This window comes from Phalaenopsis equestris, unplaced genomic scaffold (genome assembly GCF_001263595.1).
Source record: "Phalaenopsis equestris unplaced genomic scaffold, ASM126359v1 Scaffold000359, whole genome shotgun sequence".
In the NCBI taxonomy this organism is placed as follows: Eukaryota; Viridiplantae; Streptophyta; class Magnoliopsida; order Asparagales; family Orchidaceae; genus Phalaenopsis; species Phalaenopsis equestris.
The window spans coordinates 983,329-1,008,259 of record NW_018164801.1 but is presented as its reverse complement, the minus strand read 5'-3'; the positions used below and the strand labels follow the sequence as shown (position 1 = coordinate 1,008,259).

The 24,931-nt window shown below is 36.9% G+C and overlaps 1 protein-coding gene across 1 annotated transcript in view; it reads right to left on the bottom strand.

The window, feature by feature from the left end:
• Positions 1-23,199, bottom strand: part of LOC110026236 (ubiquinol oxidase 4, chloroplastic/chromoplastic) — a 40,535-nt gene extending 17,336 nt beyond the window's left edge. The window contains exons 1-4 of the mRNA XM_020727105.1: positions 23,015-23,199; positions 20,536-20,731; positions 10,517-10,610; positions 10,235-10,350 (exon numbers count right to left, since the gene is read on the bottom strand). Coding sequence (XP_020582764.1) covers positions 10,235-10,350; positions 10,517-10,610; positions 20,536-20,731; positions 23,015-23,199 — 591 coding nt within the window. The remainder of the gene's footprint in view (positions 1-10,234; positions 10,351-10,516; positions 10,611-20,535; positions 20,732-23,014) is intronic.
• Between the last annotated feature and the right edge of the window lie 1,732 nt (positions 23,200-24,931).

The following is a 24,931-nucleotide window of genomic DNA, read 5'->3' as shown; positions in this document are numbered from 1 at the left end:
CGCTCTTCCTCTTTTCCCTGCTTATAAAAGCTCTTCCTAGGACATGTTGGTGGGCTGTTAAAAATTTTGAGAGGAGAAGAGAAGGAATTGTGGCATCCTTGACGTGTGCATTCGCTGCTGTATTTCTCGAGGCTTTCAGGAGACTTGTGCTTTTACATCAAGGTTCTTAAGGGAGGTTTTGTTGATTTTATTTTCTTAGGCTTGTTCTTGAGTTTGCTTTGAATCTGCATCAAAAAGTAACCCTCTTCCTCCTTTCTGCAAACATTCAAACGAATTATCTGTTTTATTCTATTTTCATGCCTTGGGTTTAATGTGCTCATAATTTATAAAGATGTATTTTGACAATTTTGCCCTGATGATTACTTACCTAAAGAATGATCCTTTTAATCTTCATCACTTGGAATTGCTCCTGAATGCATTCTTCTAATGCGTTTGAAATTGAGAAGTGAAGGTTACTTTAAGAACTAATTGAGTTTAATGTTAAGAATGAGAATGGCTATAGAATTGGTGAGTTGGAACATATGAGCGAGATGCACAAATTAAAAATGCATTTTTTGGAAAATGTGGAGGATGCTAGGGAGGCTTGCACAGCAAAATTATTATAAAAAAAGAGAGAAAAGCTCAGATTTATTCTCGAATTGGGGCTTAGTTTTGGCTCCCTGTGGCTATCTTCTTTGCTTGAATTGCATATTGGGTGAAAATTTAATTTTTCGGATTTCTTGGGAGCTTATTTTGAGGTCTCAATTTTGCTCTATGTTGCTATTTACCTATTTGAAGTACATGCTAGATGGAATATTGATTTGGGGCTTGATGTTGGTTCCCTATTGTTGTTGCCCTTGTTTGAAATGCAAGCTGGAAGAAACCTTTATGTTGGGGAACTATTTTGGTCGTCTTGTTTCTTGTTATTCCCTTATTTGAATCACATGTTGAATGAAATGTAGATTTGGGATTTGATTTTTGAGCACTTTATTATTGTTACCCCTGTTCGGACTATATGATGGGTGCAAATTTTGGGTTTTAAAGCTTTGAGGGATTTGTTTTGTGTTAGACTCGGTTTTGACCCTGTGTTGCGCTCGGTTTTGCCCTATGATGGCTCGGTTTTAATGATGTTGAGCCCTGTTTAGGGCCTTGTTTTGCTGTTTCTTTGTTGCCTTCTACGTTCGAAATGCACGAGCAGCTGAAATTTGGTTTCTAAGACTTTTTGTAGTTGGTTTTGGTCTTTTTTTTTTTTTTTTTTTTTTTTTTTCTTTCAGTTTTTTTCAGTTGTTGTCCCTGTTTGAATGCATGTTGGTATCTGTTTAGCCTTTGAGTATTTGGCTTCAGATGCTTGGTTTTATTTCCTAATATATCCCTTGTTCGAAATACATGTTGGAATTTACTATCAATGCTTTGAGGAGCCTGTTTTAGTGGCTTGATTTCATCCCTTATGGCTACTACCCCTATCTGGATTACAGTTGGTGGCTTCTCTAGATGTTCCTGGCTGTGAGCACTCCTTGTAGTATTCTTCTGTTTTGTTTGAATGTTTCTTGTTGGCCCTGGCTGTGAGTATTTGGATAGTGTGTGGGTTGCTCCCTTACCCGTGGGCATCCCAACCGTGATTTCCCCTATTGGCTGGGTGGCTTATCTTGCTACTCTTACCCGTGGACCAGATGTTGGTTTGTGCCCCTATTCTGCCCCTTTTGGATGCCCTCACCCGAGAGCCACCTGGAGCATTCTCTACTGGTGGAGCTTGGTTTACTTTTGTCATTTGTTTGAGAATTGGTGGAACCCCTTTCTTTTCTTTTGGGGTACAGTTGGAATGTTTTATTTGCTGCCTTGTTCGAGAGCCATTTCAGCCCCTGACCATGGAAATTGGGTGATTTATTTACTAAGGTGTTTGGGCCCTTTATGCATTTGTTGGGTAATTTTTCCCTGTTGCCATGGTGATGAATACTTGGTTGAGTGTGTTGTTGTGGGGCTGGTTTGAGCCTCTTCTGTTGTGCCTACCTGTGATCCTATTATAATTTTAATTTGGATTCGGTTTGCCCTCCTTAGTGCCTTTGCCCGTGAGCTTGATGATCGTCGATTTCCTCTCTGTGCTCTATTTCCTCTCTGTGCTCTTAGTCCCTCCTTGGTGCCTTTGCTCTTGAGCTGAGCTTGGGTTGGCTTCTCTTGTTACCCTTACCCGTGAGCCTATTTTGGGTGGTTTTCCTTGTTGCCCCAGTCATGAGTACTTATGTGGGATCCTTGAATGGTGTGGGTTTCATGTGGCATTAGAATTTTTTTAATTTGATGCGAAATCGAATATTTTGATATTGGTGAAATGAAATTTGTCAAATTCTTAATGTTTGAAGGAATTCAGATGCTCTTTTCCGAGGAATGATCTGCTAGGTGTTTGGAAATGTTTCGGGGCCCAATTCTGCGGGCTAGATCATTTGCAATATTAAAAAAAAAAAAGAAGAAGAGAAGATATAGAAAAGATGAAGAATTTCTTGATATTTGAGAATGATTGGGAATTTTCTAAGTTGTATCTTTTGAAGATGTTTCATGGCTAGAATGAGAGTGTATTTCACCTCTTTTTACTCATTCGAGAAAGTCCCGCCAGTCGGATGTTTTAGGCTAACCCTCCTGCCACTTTGGCTTTTCTTTTCTAAATTTGTTTTGGAAGAGGGTTGGTCTTCTTTCTTTTTCATTTCTTGATTTTTTGTTTGCTTTTCTTGCTTTTTGGTTTAGACTTTTGGTGCTTATGTCCGATGCATAAGTGCATGTATAGTTTTTTGTTATATATGAACTATCAAGCAAGATCTCAAGTTTGTCTGTTTTGTTTTGGGGTTTAGGGCGGTGATGACAAAGGCACACCGGTGGTAGAGCAGAATGATATTTTATCCTACGACATCAGGATCCAATCTTGGGACATAGTAAACCGTAGGACGATAGTATCATTCACCGACACAAGACTAGCGGGGGATTCGTACTTTCTTAGGTTGTTGGTGATCCTACCTCCGACGGCGTGATCGACTCGTGGACAATCATAATTTTCAAAACTGATAAGAACAGACACGATAAAAACAGATACAATATTTACAAAATTTACTACAAAATTGATACAACTTCCTTTTGTATGCCTGAAGTCCATGTGCATGCTAAAATATAAATTTTAAATGTATTATAACTTCGTTGTCCACTTGTCAATTACCAGTATCGGGCTAAGGAGCACTCTCCTGAGTTAGGTTTAGTAGGACACCCTTCTAGTTGAGTGACGAGCTCCATACATTCGGGTGACCGATAGTAGCCTTCGACATCCCTCGAGTATAAATATATAATATCTGAGCCTAGCCACGACCCGAGTGCATGCGATTTTTCTTTCTTCGGATTTTTCGTGTGATTTTACTGGAACTTTTGGTAAAGCAGTCGTGGTCTTTTTCCGGGATCTTCTCGTGTTTTCGGTGACTTTCTTTGAGTTGTCATTTGCTGTTTTTGCTTGGAAATTTCCGTCGTGAGTTATTTGCCGATTTTCTCGAGTTTTATTTCATCATGGGTCATTTGCCGCTCTTTCTTGAGTTTTCTAGGTGGTATTCATTTTGTTGATACAATGCATGCTAGCTCATTTCCTAAATTCTGTCACTATACTTATACCTGCTACTGTTTCTTTTACACACTATACCTTAGAGTAGAAGGCCAGTAATTGGTTTCATAGGAGGTATCCGGCAGCAGATCATTGACTAAACAATTGCATGTACCCTTAAAATTAACATCGAATCCGAAGGTGTTACGACGGGGAGCTTGAAGCGAACACCGTAGGTAGCACAACGAGGACACACAGAAGAGCAACTTCGAGATGGATCTGTAACATCAAAACAAGTTCACGTCAACTAAGCATTTTCCTTAGTTTAAATAATAAGTCATGGGACTTCGAGGTAATTTGCTTAGCGCAACGTAAATCTTTACCTTATCTTTAGGGCTTTTGCACAACACAGTTGTGCAATTATAAGTCCTAACACTTTTAGGATTCCGAGGTTATCGTACGATACGGTGTAATACCTTCTATCTTTTTAGGTTATTTGCACGATCGGATATCGTGTGAATGTAAGTCCTCAATTCTAAAAATAAATTGCAGGATTAAACATTGAATAATATTAAGACATAAAGCCAAACAATAGGATAGTTGGAAAATCACTAGGGTTTCCCCTAGATTTGTGATATCTCTTACTCTTCATTCCTTTGAATTCCTTAAAATAATTGTTCCTGTTTGAGCCCCTCTCATTTGATTTTCCCGTGTCCAATCTTGAAAACCTAAATTTTAAAATCTGTAAGACAAAACCACTGATCTTAATCGAAAGTATTCTTAAGTAACCCCGGTCATTTAAGATGTAATAAACTATAAGGGTTTGTCTCTATATGGAACTTGAAACTCAGGTGAAATAAACCTTATCTAATCATTATATTAGGTAGGAAAACTTGTCGACCATTTATAAAAGGTTTTTGCAGACCAAACGGATTTCACAAACTCCTTATTTTAGGTGGTGGAGCTTACTTTCAAGTGGTATGATTATCCTTCGGGATAGTGTATTATTTGTGGTATCGCGCTCAGCCGTTCAAACTATTTAATATGTGAGACTCGTTTGGTCTCATATATTTTTAAATTAAAATGTTACTTTCAAAGATCGTATTTACATCAAAACTATTTTTATATTTTACAAAAATCAACTTTTTCAAAAATAATGGCCAACAAAGGCTCCTACAGGTAATGTTGCGGGATAATTTGTAGAGAAGTAGACAACTTGCAAGAAAAGCTGACTTCTAGTTGATGGCGGTTATCTTTGACCGCAATTCCTACATTGTCTGTCGGTAGGCAAAAGACTTCTATAGATAATGCTTTAGGGGAGTTTGCGGAGAAGTAGATAACCTGCAAAAAAAAATTGACTTCTAGTTTGACTGCGATTGTCTTTAACTGCAATTCCTGCAGTGTCTGTTGGTAAGCAAAAAACTCCTATAAGCAATGTTGCAGGGAGCTTGCAGGAAAGTGGACAACCTCCAAAAAAACTATAGAGTATGATCTGCAAAATAAAAGGAAAAGCTTGGAGGTAGACCTGCTGCAGAAAAAAAATCCGGAGGGTCTGTTGCAGTAAAAGATATTGAAGGATGGCTTGATGCAGGAAAAAGGCTCCAAAGAAAGGTATGTTGCAGGAAAGATTTTAGAGGAGGGTCTGCATCATAAAAAAACTTCGAAAGAGGGCATGCGACAGAAAAAAACTCCGGAGGAAGGCCTGCTGCAAGAAAATGTTCCAAAGGAGGACCTACTGTAGAAAAAAGCTTTGGAGGTAGGCATGCAGCAGAAAGAACTCGGTGGAGGACCTGTTGCAGGAAAAGCTCATGAGAAGAGCCTAATATAGGAAAAAGCTTCAGAGAAGGCACTACTGCATGAAAAGAGTCTGCAACGAGGAGGGCCTGTAGGTCGGCTGTTGGGATTCCTTTAAAGGATACATCCGGTCTCGCCTCTGTAATAGTCTTTTTCAAGTCGTTTTGCAAGCAAACCAACGATGAACTCCTCTGTTGGGACCCCTTGACATCTTTCTCATCCATCAAGCATTCAATATTCAATGGCGCCTCGGGGTTGCACTCAACATTTTATACAGCTTCTCGCACGCTGCACTGAGCCTAAGGCACGCACGAGCATTTTGGTAAACATCAATCTTATATTCATACTTGAACTTGGCAGCAAAGTATTTGAACAAAACATCATCAAAATCCCTACCACCCAGAGATCGATCATACACATTTGCCCAGATCTTCAGCTGCCCCTTTTTGAAACCTGCAATACAAACATGCATTCTTGCATGACCAACATTAATAAATGCAAAATTAAGCTGATCATTTTCCTGCAAATCAGTTATGCATATGCCATAAGCCAAAGCCATGGCAGAAGTCTCATGGAACAAATGGAGAGGATGCAAATCCAAAGTTGTGGCAGCATCAATTGCAGCTCTTCTCTGCAAATCAGTGAAATACGCCGGAATCCCAATGCTTCCCAATGCTTTCCAATGCAACAGTCGACCACAGAAGCATTGAGATTAGTCGCAGTAATGCCCTTCAAATTCGAGAGAACCTGCGTTGGCGTGAAGAACTTCTGCTCACCAAGGTACCCAGCATAGATAAGCAGAAAACCATCTGGCCCTTCAGAGCCAGCAAATGGTAAGATACTAGGATCAAGCTGCAGCTTAGGATCTGAAATGCTGCTTCTCCCCAAAGCAAACAATGGCAGGAGTCTCACGCCTGGATTCATCATTGAGAACAACATCAATTCCGCGTTGCCGGCTACATATCACGAACTAACTTTCTCCAAGTCACCCGTGTGGCTTTAGCGCTCTCCTTTAGCACTAAATCAGTCTAATCCTCACAATACTTGGACTTGTGAGCACCAAGCACTCTGAAGAAGAAGGGTAGAGAGAAAGGAACACTTCACACTTGAATACTTGAAAGCTTTGATTCAATGCTTTGGTGATTACAAATGAGGGGAGGGGCTCATATTTATAGCCCCCTCCAAGCCTAATGGAACATTCTAGAATACATTAAATTATTCTAGTTTCTAGAGAGTTTTACATTCCTCTCTTATTACACACATAGCCCTAGAACATTCTAGGTTATTCTTGCGTCTTTCCTTCTCATATTCTCTAAAATTGAGTAGAATCCTTTGAATTGCTCTCCACAATCCAGTCTTCTATAGAATTTTCCATCACATGTTTGTCTTGCCAACTTCTAGAATATAGCGGAGCATGACACTCTCCCCCACTTAAACCCGCAATGCCCTCATTGCGGCTTCTCCATTGTGCATGTTGTTGTGGGAGAGGGGTGTCATACATCAAGTCTTCCTGGCTGACGGCTTATCCCTTGCCTCCAACCTTGTGAAACCACCTTTCTTCTTTCCTGGTGGTGTTTCATTAGGAACCTCCACCACATTCCTTGGCATCCCAACTCCTTGTGTCTTTTCTCCTTCATTAGTATCATGAAGAATAGTCAACTTGTCTCTCTTGTCCTGCGCAATGCCATCCTTCAGCTGAATTGCCGATAGCATTTTGGATCTTTGCTTGCTTAACCTTATTATCGGTATTGAGCAAGCTTGACTCCCTTCCATGATGCATAGGCTATTGGCAAATGGCATTGGGAATGCTTTTGCTTGCTCCAAGAAGTTCATTCCTAGGACAACTTTGTAATCATCCAAAGAAACGACAGAGAAGTCTAGAATACCTGACCATGCCCCAATGTTGGTCTTGACTCCCTTAGCCACTCCGTCGATTGGCATCTCTGCTGAGTTGACGACTTTAATGGAGCCCCCTCCTTTAGACATCTACAACCCCAACCTCTTTGCTTACTCGCTGGAGATAAAGTTGTGAGAAGCACCCGTATCCATCATTGCCCTGGTGGTCTTCCCTCCTATTGTCATATTCACAAAGAGTAACCCCTTCCCTTGGGGTTTTGTCGGAGTTTGCATCCCGTTCAACAATTGAAGAGATCCCACATGTGCCTCCATGTCCCTCCATGTCATTTTTCCATGTCATTTTCCCTATCACTTTATTTTTCCTCTTAATGTCTTGCAAGAAGAGCGTTGAGGGCCTTCTTCTGAGGGCAATCCCTTGCCCAATGAGGTCCTTCACAAAGAAAGCAGCGATTTTGATATGGCTTGTTGTTAGTCTTCCCCTTATCCCTTACTTTTGTTAGAGTTGATTCGTGACGTTTCTCCTCCTTGTTTTTGCCCTTGTCATCCCCACCTTTGACATCGCAACTCTTCTTATCTCCAAGCTTTCTAGACTCCATTGAATAATCAACCAAGCTTTCGGCAACCGTGATGACAATTACAAGATATTGCACTCCTCGCCTCCTAAGCTCGATCTTTGTCCAATATTGGAGCTCATCCATGAAGTTGAAGAGAGCATCATTGTCTGACATATCTGGGATTCCAAGAACCAAGCTTGTAAACTACTTGATGTAGTTTCGAATCAAACCCTCTTGCTTAAGCCTTCGCAGCCGGGCCCGAGACTCCAACTCGGAATGCTCGCCTCAGATCGGGATAGAACTACCTCTTTAGCTCATTCTTGAAGTCATTGAAAGTGGACATAGAGCACAAATCTTTCTCTACATCTCATTTTCTTCTTCTCCACTAAAGCATAGCGATGTCCGAAAGATAAAGAGAGGTAAATTGTATTTTTGCATCTTCATCAGCAATCTCCATCGCTCCAAAGTATTGCTCTAGTCCCCATAGAAAGTTGTCTACTTCCTTCGCGTTGAGAACCCCTCCAAAACTCATAGGCTTTGGAACTTCAATCCTCTTGGCTTCGAAAGTGGGATGACTTGTGGATGCCGCTAGTTGCCCTCTTGCACAGCGAAATGTCTCCATGCATCTCCTCCAAACCAGCATGCATGTCGCTCATCTCCTCCTCATAGGCTCTCCGCACCTCTTAGAGCTTCCCTAACAAATCCTCCTGTAACTTAGTCATATGGCCCATTAAGGTCTCCTCAAGTTGGAGCATCATACCTCTGATTCTTGAATGGATAGTGACGTCCTCCTCCTCGAGTTCATCAACCCTTTAGGCCAAGATCCTCTACTTAACCCTCCATGTCATTCATTGCCTCCTCCATCCAAGCAAGACGTAAATTAAAGTCATGCATGATCTCCTTGGACCTCCCATGTGGCTTGGGTGCAACATGATCTCTTTGCTCCTGGTGACCTCGCCCTTGAGATGACTCCACATTAGTGGCTTCCGACTCCATCACGTGCTCTTTGACACTTTTTGTCATTCCTTCAAATCAAGGCTCTGATACCAATTATCACAGACTAACTATCCCCAAGTCACCCGTGCGGCTTTAGCGTTCTCCTTTAGCACTAAATCAGTCTAATCCTCACAAAGCTTGGACTTGTGAGCACCAAACACTCTTAAAAAGAAGAATAGAGAGAAATGAACACTTCACACTTGAATACTCTTGAAAGCTTTGATTCAATGCTCAGGTGATTACAAATGAGGGGAGGGGCTCATATTTTTAGCCCCGTCCAAGTCTAATGGAACATTCTAGAATACATTAAATTATTCTAGTTTTTAGAGAGTTATACATTCCTCTTTTATTACACACATAGCCCTAGAACATTCTAGGTTATTCGTGAGCTTTTCAGAGCTTTTCCTTCTCAATTCTCTAGAATTGGATAGAATCTTCAAGAATTCTTTGAATTGCTCTCCACAATCTGATCTTCTCTGGAATTTTTCATCACATGTTTGACTTGCCAATTTCTAGAATATAGCGGAGAGTGACATACAACTACAATGCAATTCTCATTGTCGAGGTCAAAACCTACCATGCTCGTCTTCTACCAATTATCTAGACTTGGAGGAGCTCTACGAGACCGCCGGGAAGAGGACATTGATTGATCTACCGCTGATTGGGAGAGTTTTCCGACGGAAAAACTGCAGGGGAAGGAGTTTCGGCGACTAGGAAAGGGTCTAGGAGGGAGTTACAGCAGCGGGAAAAACTGCAACACGAAAATTTCGGTTGCGGTGCCTGCAGAGAAAGGAAGTTTCCAGTGGTAAATTTGAAAAGAGAAGGTTGAGGAAGGGTCTGCAGCACGACAAAGATTGTCGACTGCAGGTAATAGGAAGTTTTCAATGGAAGGGTACTCTAGGGTTTATTTCAAGGCTCTGATACCATATTAAAATCCAGAATAATGTAGAATTAAGCAGGATATTTTTATTGATATGAAAGAGGGTAAAAAATAACCCTTACATGAATCCTAGGATAAGAAAGACAAATAAGAGAAAATAATATGAAAGAAAAGATGTAACTCCTATATCTCCAATTAATTAATTCATAATAATTACTTGAAGATAAAGGAAACAACATAAAATAGGAAAGAAAATTAGGAAAGAAAATAAACCCAATCCAGGAATATAAATCTAAAATAGGAAAGGAAATAAAGATATATAGAAAATAAATATAATCTTCATAACTTTTAATAGGAATAAGTTATTTCCTAATATAACTTCTAACACTTTACCTACAAAAAAGAAAAAAAAGAAAAAAAACCAAAGAAAATTTTCAATATGAAAGTTCTGACATATATGAGAACTAAAAGATAATTTGCTTATATGACTTCGAACTAACAGAACTGGACTAAATATTGATAGAGAAAGATTAAACTATAAATTTGACTAAAATGAGCATCGAATGCCTCCCAACATAAAAGCCAAAAGCTCTGAGAAAATAGTAATACCTCCATAATCAATAGATGGTGCAACTCATTCCAACTTTCTGCAAAATGGACTTTTAGATAATCAGCTCTTCTCCACCACCCAAAACTCTCGTACATGTGCAGTACAGATATAAAAGCTGATAAACAAAAAAAAAAAAAAATTGTAAAGATTGGTATAAAGCTTCCCTTTCAATCACTAAAGCATGCAAAATTACAAGAACAACAGCTGAAAACTGAAAGATGCACAAAGAAGTAAACTTTCTCTAACTATAACAGTATAACTACAATATAACAAACACTCACCAAAGTATGGTACTCTCGCAATTGTTTCTAATACAAAGAACCTTGCGTAATTACGGTCTTGGTAAAATAAATCAAGTACCTTGATTACTGAATCCTGTAAAAGAAAATGCCATTTCATTAACATTTAGCAATATTTATGTAAATACCACAATTATTATGTTTTTTATATATCTAACACCCAAAGTTTGACATTTACACTTATAACACCTTGGTGTTATAAGGTGTTATAAACCAATGCATTGTTATAAACCAATGCATGAAAAGGTGTATTTCGCTTTTTAAAAGATATTGATGGTGGTATTTTTGTAGTGTTCTACAAGATTTGAGTGCTATGCATGTAAATATGAATGTCTAGGTGTTGATATGTAAATACATAAGAATTGTGTGGTATGTATGCAAATGCCTAACATTTATGGTAGGAAGCCAATTTGCAGTGCGATCAAAGCAGTAGAAATGAGAATGAAATGAACCACAAAAGTAGATAAATGGGAAGAAAAACATCTTCAGAGCTGACGATATCTAGAAGCATGACACCTAATGCAGTGAAAAAAGGGTGTACTAAGATATTAAAACAAATATTTTCATGTGACTGGATGAGACAGCAGTAATCTGAGCGTGTTCATATTTCTTAAATAATGATGAAAGTTCAAAAAATAAGGCACAAAAAACTGGAAAATCTGTCAATCAACCATGATAAAGATGTTTAAAAAAAACAATGAGAAAGATGTTGTGACAAAGAAGGATGCCAGTAGAAGCAAAGCGAAAAATAAAATAAACCATCAGTTAAAAAAAACGAACTTTGTGGAAAAGTAATAAGAATTGTATGTTTAAGTCAAAACTAACCCGAACAATATGTTGAACACGAAAATTAACTGGTATAATGGGTAAAAACTGTCGTTTTAAGTATAAAAAAATTTAAGGGCATATAACTTAGTGTCTTATAAAGAAGCATCATCATCACCATCTTAGTCTTATCCCAACACATCAGGGCTGGCTCTATGAAACCTCATTTTCCATTTATTCTACTGTTTTCTGCATAACACCTACACTTCACAAAAAAAAAATTTAACTAAAAAAAATTCTTACCTCTATTCGTTTTTTTTTCTTACTAATCCTTTGACATTAATTTTATTACACATTTAGTGGATGTAACATCTAAACTTCATTATAAATGCCCTTAGACCCAAATCTATTTTCAACTTTCTTATCGAATAAATGACACTTTAGTTGGTCTTTTGATATAATCATTCTCAATTTATACTTGAGTTCTATCGTGCATATATCTTTCTATTTTCATTTTTATCACTCCAAACTTAGCTATCTGTGAGTCTTATAGTCTTATTGCTCCACACTCTGATCCATATATCATAACTAACCTAATTTTTTCTTATAGAATCTAATTTTTAGTCTCCATAATATCATCTTACCACATAATATTCTTTAAGTAGTTCTTCATATATATATTGTTTGTTAAGTTTTGATTAAAGTTTGATGTAAAATTTTTTATGTTACTTTATATATTTTTATATTCTAATTTTATATTCTAATTTTATAAATTTAAATTTTGATTCAATCTTGCCACTGTTTGAGCTTTGTACCATGGATGATGACGAGATGGAGGGATGGGACAATAACAAGTAGAGGCATAATAAATGCTTTTTCTTTATGGTATATTTGTGTTTGTTTTGATAAATTAGGCTATGCTTGGACTATTTATGTTATGTGATGATGCAGTACATTGCGGACTTCATATTGTTATTCTCATTTGGGCTATGATGCGATCACAAGTTGGCACTTTCTGTGATTGTGTTTCTTGTGCTACATGTTTTCAGTCTTGTATGCCATGCTTGGGGAATAGAACTTTGCTTATTCACTCGCCTTAAATCAATTCACACAACTAAGTTATGAACTATATTTTACGACTCCTGAGAGGAATTCTGACAATCTGATCTGATGTAAATGCTCATTAAAAGGGAAATTAGCAATCAATTTTAGAAAATAATTAAGTTCTTTTAATAATTTTTGCCTGAACCTTAAAATATCTCAAAATAATTGAAATTATACAATTAAAATATTATAAACTAACCAAACATATTTTGAAACTTTTTAAGTGATAACTGAGTCAAATCAAAATGATCTTAACTTTCAAATGGACTACAATATGTTGGTAAACCACGTCAAGAAAAGTTTGAGAATTATCAATATGCAGAAATCAGACATTCAAAATTCTTAAAAGTAGATAACCCGCCTCTTTGAGGAGAAGTTTGAGGTGAGCATAAATAAAAAATTGGGATCGAACATATCTCTTCATTGAAAAAACTTAAACTTTCGTGAGAAAATTCTTATGATATTATATTTATGAGAAATGCGTAGTAAAATTGAATTGATTGATTAACTCTTAATTGATTTAAAATATCATTGGATAGTGAAAATATTTTAAATATACAAAAATAAAAATTTTGATCTCTGCCTAGAGTAAAAAATGTGGGAATTAAAGAAAGAACCAAATTATTTGATATTAATGAAAATCTATCCTACATCAAGAAGTCCCACGTGAAAAATATATACATCATTTGAGTCCTAACTTGAAATGTGAATTTGATTAAAAGAGTAATCAATCAATTTGGAGGGATCAATATGATATGAATGTGCGTGATTGCATTCCATTTCGAGTTTCATTTTGAATATGAACATCATGCCTCCTTTATCTGTCGTCTTAACTCTCTTCGTCTACCAAGGAGGTTCTTACCAATCAGTGGACTCCAAAGACAAACGTCTGATGCCTTCGATCAAAGGGCACTACCTAAAAAAATGTAATGTGTCTAAGGAAAATATGTTTAGAAGTCTAAGGGAGTCAAATTACGGTTGAATCTTTGAAATTTTAAATGAAAATTTGAATTATTCATTTCCTCAGTTTGTGACTGAATTTATTCTAAATCTACTCCAATCAAATTATGGTACAATCTTAAATACTATGATAATTTCTAAATTCATAAACTGGGAAATCAAAACATTTCACTCAATAAAATTCAATTTTAGGACTCCAATGAAAGTCTGACAATCACCGAATCCTTAAATCTTTAAAGAAAACTTGGGTTGTTAAAGGACAAACTTAAAATTGAACTCAATTAAACTTTAAAATCTCAAATATCAACTTTCTTATAATCCAATCAAAACGTAAATCCTTGAAATGAAGACTGGGTCCGAAGCTTGAAATAAAAAAAACAAAACATCAAAGCCTTCAAATTTTTCAAGCTTCAAAACATTGTTCATAAACTATTTTAGTTGTTATTTGACAAGGTGTAACTTCTCACAGGGTGTTCTACAACTATTGCAATAAAAAAATACATAAAATTTTGAAAAAAAAAACACCGAAAAATTTTCAAAATAATCAACTTTCAAACAAACGAATAAAATTTCCAAACAAAACAATTAACTTTCAAACAAAAGCAATTGTATTCTCAAACAAAAACATCAAGCCAAAGATTTCCAAAATCAAACATCGATCAAATCAGTCTATTTTGGGTCTAGTGTTATGTTATGTTGTATTTCCCCTTTGATTAGCTCTCAAGTTAGATGTAAGTCCCCGTGCTTTCTAACTTGATCTAATCATCATGTTCGCCTATTAGGTAAAATGTGAGTCCCCGTGTTTTCCACCTTAATGTATTCAGGTTGATCAAAACAAATCTTTTTTTATTAGCTCTTAAGTTAGATATAAGTCTCTGTGCTTTCTAACTTGATTTAATCACTCTGTTTACTCCTTTAGGTGTCCCTATGTTTCCATCATAAACATGTTGAGGCTAATCAAATCAAAATTCTAATTCTGATCCCAATCAAAATCCAAAATCAACCTACATAAAAAATAAATATTTTCAACGAATCATGACAAACACACTTTTTCAAAACAAAAATTCATGAAATCAACTAACTACAACTCAAACACAACAAATCAAAATCTCCAAAAATAGAAATTGAATATTAAAACTTTTTCTTAGTTTTAAGGACATCATCCTTAGACTATCTTGATTGCTAATGTCCTCTGCGGTGTCCTATATACAAATACAACTGGAAAATTCACAATTCCCAAGAATGAGTAAACTCTTTCAACAAACCAACAAATCAACAATCTTGAAATTCTCATGAAACGAACACAAGGCACACAACGAATCCATTTTGCACTTCTTTCAATCCGTCGGAGGTTGGAGCACGCCTCACATGGCACCAACATGATGAGACAGGGTTGACTAATCTCAAACTAGTCAGGGCTGCATTTGGAGATCGATCTTTTAGGCTAGCAGTCATAAACAAAGAAGTGTCACAGGTCTCTTCTCAAAGTAGTTTTATCACGCATGAAAGAAGTTTGTTTTGATCCATCGGAAGTTGGAGCATGCCCCACATGGCACCATCACGATATGATCAGGTTGATTAACTTTAAATCAATCATAACTGATTTTGGTTGTTAATCTTTTGGATTAGTAAACATGAAATGCAATAAATCTCATATGTCCCTTTCAATTTAACCTATTGTAACCTTTTATTTGAATCTTCTTCAAATCCATTGAAAGTTGGAGTATGCCCCACGTGGCACCATCACGATGTGATTAAGTTGATTAACTTCAAATCAATCAGGACTGACTTTGGTTGTTAATCCTTTGGACTAGTAAACCTGAAATGCGACAAATGTCATGTCCCTTTCAATTTAGCCAATTGTAGCATTTTATTTGAACCTTCTTCAGGTTCATTGAAAGTTGGAGTATGCCCCATGTAGCACCAACACAATATGATAGGGTTGATTGACCTCCCTATACACGACAATCTTTTGAGTTATAAATATGGATCGACGCATTTCTTACTCTCATCTAGTATACTCATCGCACACTGAAAAAGGTTTGACAAACTTAATTTAATCTTATTCAAACTTTCCACAAGTTTTTCTTTGATCCATTGAAAGTTGGAGCACGCCCCACATGGAACCATCACAATGTGACCAAGTTAATTAGTCTCAAGCCAATTAAGTTTGGTTTTGAAGATTAATCTTTTTGGTTGGTAACTCTCAGATAAAGTAAATCTCATAACAAACTTTCTCTCTGTCCAACTTATCGCACACCGACGATATAATTTCCTTCCTTTAGAGTCTGTCAGTTTTGGTTGGTCTACATCTGGTCCCAATGAAATTAACACCTTAGTTGAGTAAAACTAAGACGGGGTTATGTCTATGTAACCCGACTATATGTTGAAATGTCGTACTTGAAGTTAGATCTAGGGGTGTCAAAAATTAACCTGACATGCCAACACGACTCGAACTCCACTCAAAGAATCTGGTATCAGGTTGACCCGAATATTTTTTGAGTCGCGTTCGGGTCAAATAATTTGAACCATTCATTATTTAGGGTCGGGTTTAGGTTCGGGTTGACCCGATTCGGGTCAAGTCATTTTCGAGTCAAACATGAACCCGACCGCCGACCCAAACTGACATCTCTAGGTGTAAAAAATTTACTCGACACGCCGACATGACTTGAAAATTTTGGGTTCGGGTTGACCCGAATATTTTTTGAGTTGGATTCAGATTAGAGAATTCGATCATTTTATTATTTTGGTCAGGTTAGGATTGACCAGATTCGGATCGGGTCATTTTCGAGTAGGACACAAACCCAACCCACCGAACTGAATTGACGCCCCTAGTTAGAGTGGACTAACCCATAAAGTCGACAGGGCTAGCTTATACCAATGGATTTCAGAGTTCGATCAATTCAAAACTTTAGGCTTGAAAATCTATGGTTGGTCAATGGACGCCATTCCAATCGTATAGTCTATTGAACACCTACAAAAAACGATTTTCTTTCCCAGGTCTGTGGGTTGTTGATCAACAAACAGTTGGTTACACGGTTTATACCTTGACTGAGTAAGCCTAGCGAATAGTCATTATCCTCTAGTACAATCACTAAATACATTTGGATAAGTTAGTTAGATCTGGTTTGACCTTGACCATTCCATTCTACCGGTCTGGCTAAGGATTCATCAGAAGTTGGAGCACGTCCACCATCACGATGAGAGCAACTTCATTAATCTAGTCATAATGGAGTCTAATGATATAGATTAATACTTTAGGTTATTAATTCTGAGTTAAAGAAACTCCCTCAACCTTAACTTTACTTGGTTTAACTTATCGAATATCAAAGATATATTTTTCCTCTCTCGGGTTTGTCAGCTTTTCTTAACACACCGGCCTCAATGAAAACTGGTGCCTTGGCTCTGTAAATCTAGGATGGGTCCTAATATAGCTATTGCACACCACGGAGTTAGGATAACTGTTTGTTTAGTATGAACTAGAAGAACGGACTACCATTGGCTCTTTATTGTCGAGATAAAGCCCTGACACGGCCCCTGCACTGAGCAATTGGGTTTATTGATTTTATTATATTTTCGGGTACAATACAACAATGCCTTGACTAATATAAATTAAATCCGGAGCAAGTAATATTATTGCCAGAAATCTTTCTTAGTCTTAGTCATTGAACATCTAAACAATAAACAAACATAATCAACACGAATACTTTTCCTACTCGGTTCATTGACCTCAGTCTCTGCACAAGATTCGACAAGTCAATGTCTTGACTCTGCAAACCTAATAGAGTATGAGCAGCTCTCTGGTATGGTCATTACACACCGCAGAAAAACCCTTAGAAGCTCAAGGCCCAATTGTTCACTTCTAAAACAACCGGGCCAGAGCTTAAGGTAGACACCAGACCTCGAACTATCTACTTTAAACTGACCACCTGACTTGCCTTCAACTTAGATCCCCGTATTATTTATCCTGACCAAGTCGCCTCTATACACCTCTTAGGTTGAAGTTTTTGTATTTTCTTTTATGACGTGTTCAGACACAACACAAATTTACATAACACAAAAAAACATAAACTTTCAAACTATCACATCACAACTCTTCAGCATATTTGAATTGAATTCCTCAGTGGAATTAAACCAACTTCCCTATCAACCACGTAATATGTGCATCGTACTCTGAATAGTTTGTCACACATATTGAGAGTCTATTAGTTAACCTCATTTTTTATCGCAGTTGACTTACTTGAACACGTGCACCTTGCCCTATTGGCCTAAAGGTAGCTACGCTAAAATTTGACATGGTGTGATCACGCCTGGCCTAGGCATGGTTACGCCACAAAGTGGTCTGGAGTGATCACGCTTGGCCAGGGTGTGATCACGCCCAGCCCTTATGTGATCACACCAGAGCATTCCCGAGCGTGACCACGCCCAATCTCGCATGGTCACTTCACGTGCCACACTAGTGCTACCCCGCTACCACGTTGCTCCCCACTGTCACGCCAGCGACAGCTGTTAGGAACCGCCGGAATGATCAGAGCAGTTGGTCCAAAGTAAATGGATGGTGATTAGGACCCCTACCACCGCCTTCCTAGCATATAAATAGGCAGCCTTTCCATTGTCTCCAGGACTGGACTGGCCCTTTGAGTATTTTGAGCAGAGGAAAAAGAAAGAAAAACTTCTCCGACGACCCTACTCCTTCGATCAGTTTTCTCACCGGTAAGTCCTCTCTTCCCTCCTCTTTCATTTAAGTTTAAGCTCTTTTATTTTAAGTTAGGTTTAGACTAGACTAACCAAACTCGATAGCCTTGGATTAGGCTTGGGTTTGGGTTTGACTTGGGTCAAACGAAACCTAATCTAACCAACCCTAACCCTACCTACACCTGACCCAACCCAACCCAACCCAGACACAAACTGACCCAACTCAGACCCGACCCAACCAAGACCCAACTTGAACCAACCCAGGTCAAACCCAAGTCAACCCAAATTGACCTAAATCCAACCCAAGTCAACCCAAGTCGACCTAAATCCAACCCAGGTCAACCTAGGTATAACTTAGATCCAACTTAGGTCCAACCCGGGCCCAAACCAGCATACCACTTACATGATACTTCAGCTCAATCCTAACCCAAGTTTAATCCAGGCTAAAAACATGTCATTTTCATGACTAGTTTTATATTTTATATTTCATGTGTAGTCTTCAAAAATAAAACAAAAATAACAAAAAATACATAAAATAAAAGGAAGGATGAAAACCTTTCACAAATTGGTTTTCTCCACAAACATCAAAATCAAATCCTAAACACAATTAAACTAAAAAACTTAGGAAAACTTTGATTTCTCACCACGACTGACAACCCTAGGAATTGAAATAAAACATGAATTAAATATTGAATTTCAAATAACATTTAAAATACACCAAGATCAAAAAACTGAAACATAACCTAGGTAGATCCGACATGAACCTTAGGTTAGCTAACTTAGCACCAAACTGAGGGTTTGTTTGGAGCAGCTTATAAGTGCGGGCGGCGTTTTCAAAACGCCGCCATACTGTTTGGTTCGCGCGTTTCCCAGCTTATCCGAAACTGCGTTTGAGTTTTTACACTAAACGCAGGTCGGCAAACCGCGGGTCGCGGGTCGACCGCTGCGGTCGGCCCGCGGGCCGCGTTTCAGGATAAGCAGTTTATCCTAAAACGCACAAGCTGCCCCAAACGGACCCTGAGAATCATACGCTTACCCCAAGTTAGTCTAAGTATAGAAACCTAGGTTAATTAGGTGTCATAGTTAGTGCTAAGGACTAGGACATAAAAAATAAATAAACCTACCCCCTAATACTAGAGGAAATACCTTAAAATTATATAACCCGTGATTACTGCCGAAGATATTTCAGACCGCCTCAAAACTATGAATCATCTATGCTACGACGTTCAAGGAGGGTTTCTGGTTATAACGTTGGTTATAGTTGATGAATACCAAAATTTTTTGGATGACGGAAAGCCATGAACATTCTAATCGGGGATGTTATTCCCAAAATCTAAGTAAGCCCACCCCTTAGTATTGCTCATAGAGTCTAGGGTGTTTTTCGTTCGCATTTAAAAATCTTTCTTAAAACCTGCCCTTAGCTTAGGAATTCCAATCCTTTCAGTTAGTCAAATGTAGTATTTCAAAGTTAACTTTTAACTCTATACGATCAATGCGAATTCACTATTCGATCATTCTAAATTCTTCAATGTATTTGAACTTCCTTACTTGAATGATTAGATCACCAAATTTGTGTCTTTCCCATGACACATTGTCATAAAACAGTAAGTACCATTTTTTTTAGCTTAATTCTTCCAATTTGGATCCTTCCCTTATCGTCAACCACTTTAATTGTGAAAATCTGACATTTGATGATTTGACTCATTATATTAATCGATAATTTTCTTTACAATTCACAACTCTAAATATATAATTAACAATAAGGGTTTGTCCTTGTAGGGAACGAGACTCAAGAATTAAAATGAAACTTATCTTACACCTGTAAGATAAGGGGAAAAACCCCTGGTTCCATAGACTTACGAAGTCTTTCATCATCCAGGTGGTTAGGCCTATTTTTAAGGTAACATTTTCTTCCTTTAGAAAGATGTGTTATTATTCAAAATGTCGTGCCCAGTCATTTAGATAGAAATCTTCCAAAAATTCTATAGTGTGTGGCAACATACAAAAATCCCTCACCAAGCAATAGTGAAGCTTTTAACTAGAGACTTCTAGCAGCAATATTTCATATATGTAAAAACTAGCACCAAAGATGCTGAAACTTTCTGTTATCTTTTAAATAATGATTGAAATCCAGTAGCCTTCCAAGTATTTGGTGAAAGCAAAAACACAGGTTACCAGAATAAGGGACTTGGAAAACAAAGAAAAGGTAACTCCAACGAAGAATTAACATTTTTTAAAAATAAAGGGGGAAAAAAAAAACCCAACTCTCAAAACCTAAAAATGCTAAGCAGAAAAGCTAGGAATTGAATAGATTGAAGCAAATTTAAATCCCATGTTTATCAACATAAAATTGCCAACAAGCAATATAAAAGAAGAATGAAACCTTTGCCTAAATTATTGTTGGGAGCTAAATTGGGATGATATAGATAAAATTATTTCACCAAATCAGCATAAGGGGATATATTAGAAAAACATACCGTGAGGAGGACATTCAATGACTGCTCAAACTTGATGACCCATTTCTCCACCACACTAGGTTCCTTTGAAGAAGAGTTGCCATCCTCTGTTGGCTCGTTAATTGTGTTAGGCATCGTCTTAACATGAAAATAGTCTTCTACTCCTACTTTTTCTTCTTTCTCTTGCAAGGTTGCTGCCTTTATCTGACATGATTTCCTATTATGATAAAATTAAATAATTTACTAAAAAAAAAAGGATAGATAAATTATTAGTAAGTTAATTTGCAATAGCACATAGAATCTTCTTTCTTTCTTTCCTGCAAACTTCAATTATCCTAGAAATTTTTTTGAATGAATAATATAATTCTAAGTCATTGCAAACCTTCTGAAAATATAATCATGCTGAGAATTCCACTCTATAATAACATAAAGCATTGCTACATTCTCTATAAATAGAAACTATCAATAAATATGCATTAGAAAAACAGAAGTCATCAATATTGTGTCGTTGTCTTAGTCATTGGGTCATCATGGTCATTAGTCTTATCCATGTGGTGTTTTTCTTAGCCTTCCCAATGGTGATCCCTCCAAATAAACAAGAAGTCTTATGCAAACTATTTGGGCCCAATTATGAGCCCATTTTCACAAGCAATGTGAAATCATATTTTTCATCTGACAAACTAAGTTCAACAACAATCTCAAAAAACTAACAATAAAAATTAGAGTGCATAATTATTCTATAAACTAATTGAAATCTCAAATTAATGAACAACGATGGATAGATGGAGTCATCGCTAATTTATGTCATCCTCATTATAAGATAATTTTTTTGTTAATATAAAACAAAGGATCGTAAAACAATCTTTCTTTCAGAAGGAGAAAATCATTTCCATGGAAATTGCCAAAGCTCTAAAATTTTCATTGACAAGTTTAGTTATCCTATGAAAGATGAACCACTTGATGCAGTAAGTGATATAAATGGAAGATGATATCATGCAATGCAACAAAAAAAAAATGGAAAGGTAATACTCAAAGGGAGTTTGGTATGCCTATTTACTCCTCTTAAATGCAATACTTAAATCCATTCACAAGAAACAACTAATAAAACAATGTCAAATAGAGTTGGAACTAAATCAAGTATTTGGCAAGTTTCACAAAGTCGCAAATCAAAATTGGCAAAAGCCATTCACTTTAATATTTACATGATTTAAATCTCATTAAAGCCCCCTACTCACCCCTTTGCTCTCATATTGCAATATCTCTTCTTCACCTTTATATTCTCTCTGCCTAAAATCACTTCCACCATATCACCATAACCAAATCGAATATTTCCATCCGCCCCTCTCCATCCAATCTTTGTTTTCCAGCAATAATCTAATGCCCACACTTTCATATTTTTTCATACTTGACAAGCAAATTTTTTAAGAATGTTATATGTACTTCTAATTTTTTGCTCAGATTAAGTAAAGTTGCGGTGGTTCTATTATAATTTTATAAAACAAAAAGTTACTTTGCTACAGCAAACTTTTAGTTTTTTTTCTACTATTATTAGGTATATATGAGCCTCCACCCAATTGATTCTTGTTTGGGCAGATACAAGCTTCCATACCATTTTTCTAGATTTTGAGCAAATCTTCTCCACAATAGCAGACCATTAATTCATTTTCTTTAATAGAAATAAATTGCATTTTTAGTAGAATAAATTCTTTTTTGTTCCATTCATACCCAATTATTGATTGTTTCACTAGTGAAGTTGACTCGTGCTTTGTTTCTCCGATTCCCATTGGAGGAGCTCTGTTGGATATTGATTAATTTAATCCATTGGATCATTTTTTTCTTGAAATTTCAACTGACTACTTCTCCCTAGAGTGAATAGAAATGTGCCAATGGTTTTGAATCATAAATAACATTTGTATCTGGAAATGAAAATGCGGGGCGACCAAAAATATACATTAATAGTCTAATTATGTTTGTTGAATTTGCATGTTACAACTAATCAGAATTCAGGGTTTGGTTCTTATGTTACGTATAGTTTCAATAAATCTTGTCCCACTACCTTATTACAGATTCATATAAGCATAAAATTAATATTGAAGTGTACTTAAACCTTAGGGACCCGAATATATATTTATTAATCTCAAGGATTAGCGAAAAAAACGGGATTTCATTAACTTGAATGCTTTTTTATTCACAAAACCATCCAAATCTCTTTAAATCCTCCAATATTCAACAAGCAAACAACTCAGGGATTTAGCTGGATTCAAGAATTGTTCAATCAAACAGTAACCACGATTTGCACCGGAAAGATTTATTAAATTGCAGTTGGTTTAGATTCTATCCAATTCGGATTCACTGAACTCAACTTGCATCCAATAGGACTTGGGTTTAGAAATATGGAACTCAGTAAACATATTCAAAATCAACAACAGAACAAACTCTAATTCCTCCTAAAACAAAACGCAGAGAGCTACGGTGGTTCCAGTATGCAACAAAAGCGTACCTAGAAAATACCCTGCCAGATTCGGAGAGAAAGGTAGGAGGAGCGCGTAATACAATATTATAAACAAGAGAGGAAGAGGAGGACGCCGTGAAGGAGCGGATATTCGCCGCTTTTGTTAAACTGTATGACGGAGATGCGAATACGGAAGCGGAGCGCGCCGCCGCCGCCGCCGCCGCCGCCGCCATGGCGCCTCCATGGCTTTCTTGCCCACTGCTTCTCCTTCGAAGTACGAGAAGCAGGAGGTGGAACAGAATAAAAAATCACCGCTCGGCTGGGTTGTTGTGTGAAGACAAGTAGGTGCGTGGCACCCGAGAGACGAGCTGCCCCTGCCGATCTCCACCATTCATAAATTTAAAAAAAAAATTAAAATAGGATTTAACATCATATATCTTTGCTGTCATGAACGGTGAAAATCAGACATTTTTGCATACAATATTCATATGAAATAAATTTTCCTGGTTGATTAACTCTCACACTAAATTTTTATTAAATGATATTATATAGGAGTTTTTAACCATAAACCCTAAAAATATCTTTTTAAAATATCATGTTGAATAATGTTAATTCGTAGGGTTGGGTCTTAAGTTCCAGTTTAGCTTAGCCAGTATGATTTCCCTACCTAAGTCTGGGGTTGACAAGACTAAACGCCAACATAATAATGTAATTCACCTCTTCATATGGATTGTAGTCGATAAAACTAGCATTTTAAATGATGTTCAAGTAATATCAATTTTTTTAATAATGACCGAGCTGATAGACGATTTCAATCGAAAGTGTTAATTTTTAAAATTAAACTTCATTTTTTTTAAGAAATCAATTAATATAATCCCTGAATCAGATTTTCTATAAGTAGGACAAAGTTCACAATGCTCAAATATTTAAATTAATCTTTAAATCATGGATGATGTACATATCTATTACACATCTTAATTGAAGGGGCTTATTTATAAAATCAAGTTTTTAAAGTATAAAATTCAAAGTATTTAAAAGAAATATATCAACTAATGCTTATGTGCAAACTTCATCCACCCTCCACACAGAGGCGGAATTAGGTTATGCTTGGGGTAGGCAAGATCAATTAGTTGAGCTTCGCAAGTATGGAGCGGTCAATTGATACAGTTTGATAGTCAATCCTTAGTCTCTCGTGGAAACTTAAGGAGCATCCCTCGAATGATCGGAGATATTATGGAACCAGATCTTACTTTGGATCGAATCTTGCAGGAGGGTCGGTTATTACATGTGATTGGTTTTCTATAATGGTCGGCTCAGATGTTCTTTCATCTCACATCTAGTTAATTAGTTTTGGCTTGGGTTGTGTGGTCGTCTTTTTGTCCACTTCATGGCTCGGCTGATTTTTTTGCCTTTTTTGGCTTGGCATGAACAGCTTCACTCAGTCTAATAAGGATGATTCACAATCTATCAGTGGACCCACTTTCATCGCACTCTTCCCTTCTCCACCGTTAGATCTCCTCAGGATCAGTGTTGTCATAATTTTCATGTACATATTTTAGTTTTCCAATACTATTACTTCTTGAAAGTGGTGTTGTGATAAGAATAAGAGAATTTATTGTAACATTAAATCACATTTATTATTAATTAGTGATTGCATGATTGAACTTCCTTGATTTTTGTGCCTTTTATTCTTATAAAAAAGATGTGATGAGAGTTTTTCCCCATTCCTTATTTGTTCTAAAACCACTTTTATTTGAATCACTTGGCTTACAAGTGTTGTGATAGAGAACTTATCAAACCCCTTTGGTGATATCTCCAGCAAAGATCCGACCATTTTTGTCTTCGGGAAATCGAAAGGATGGGATCGTCCATGAGGTGAAAGGAAGAAGAAAGTTGTTAAGAAGAGAAAACGATTGTACTCTCACCATCAAATCAGGTAGGATTGTTTGTTTCATTCCTTTATAA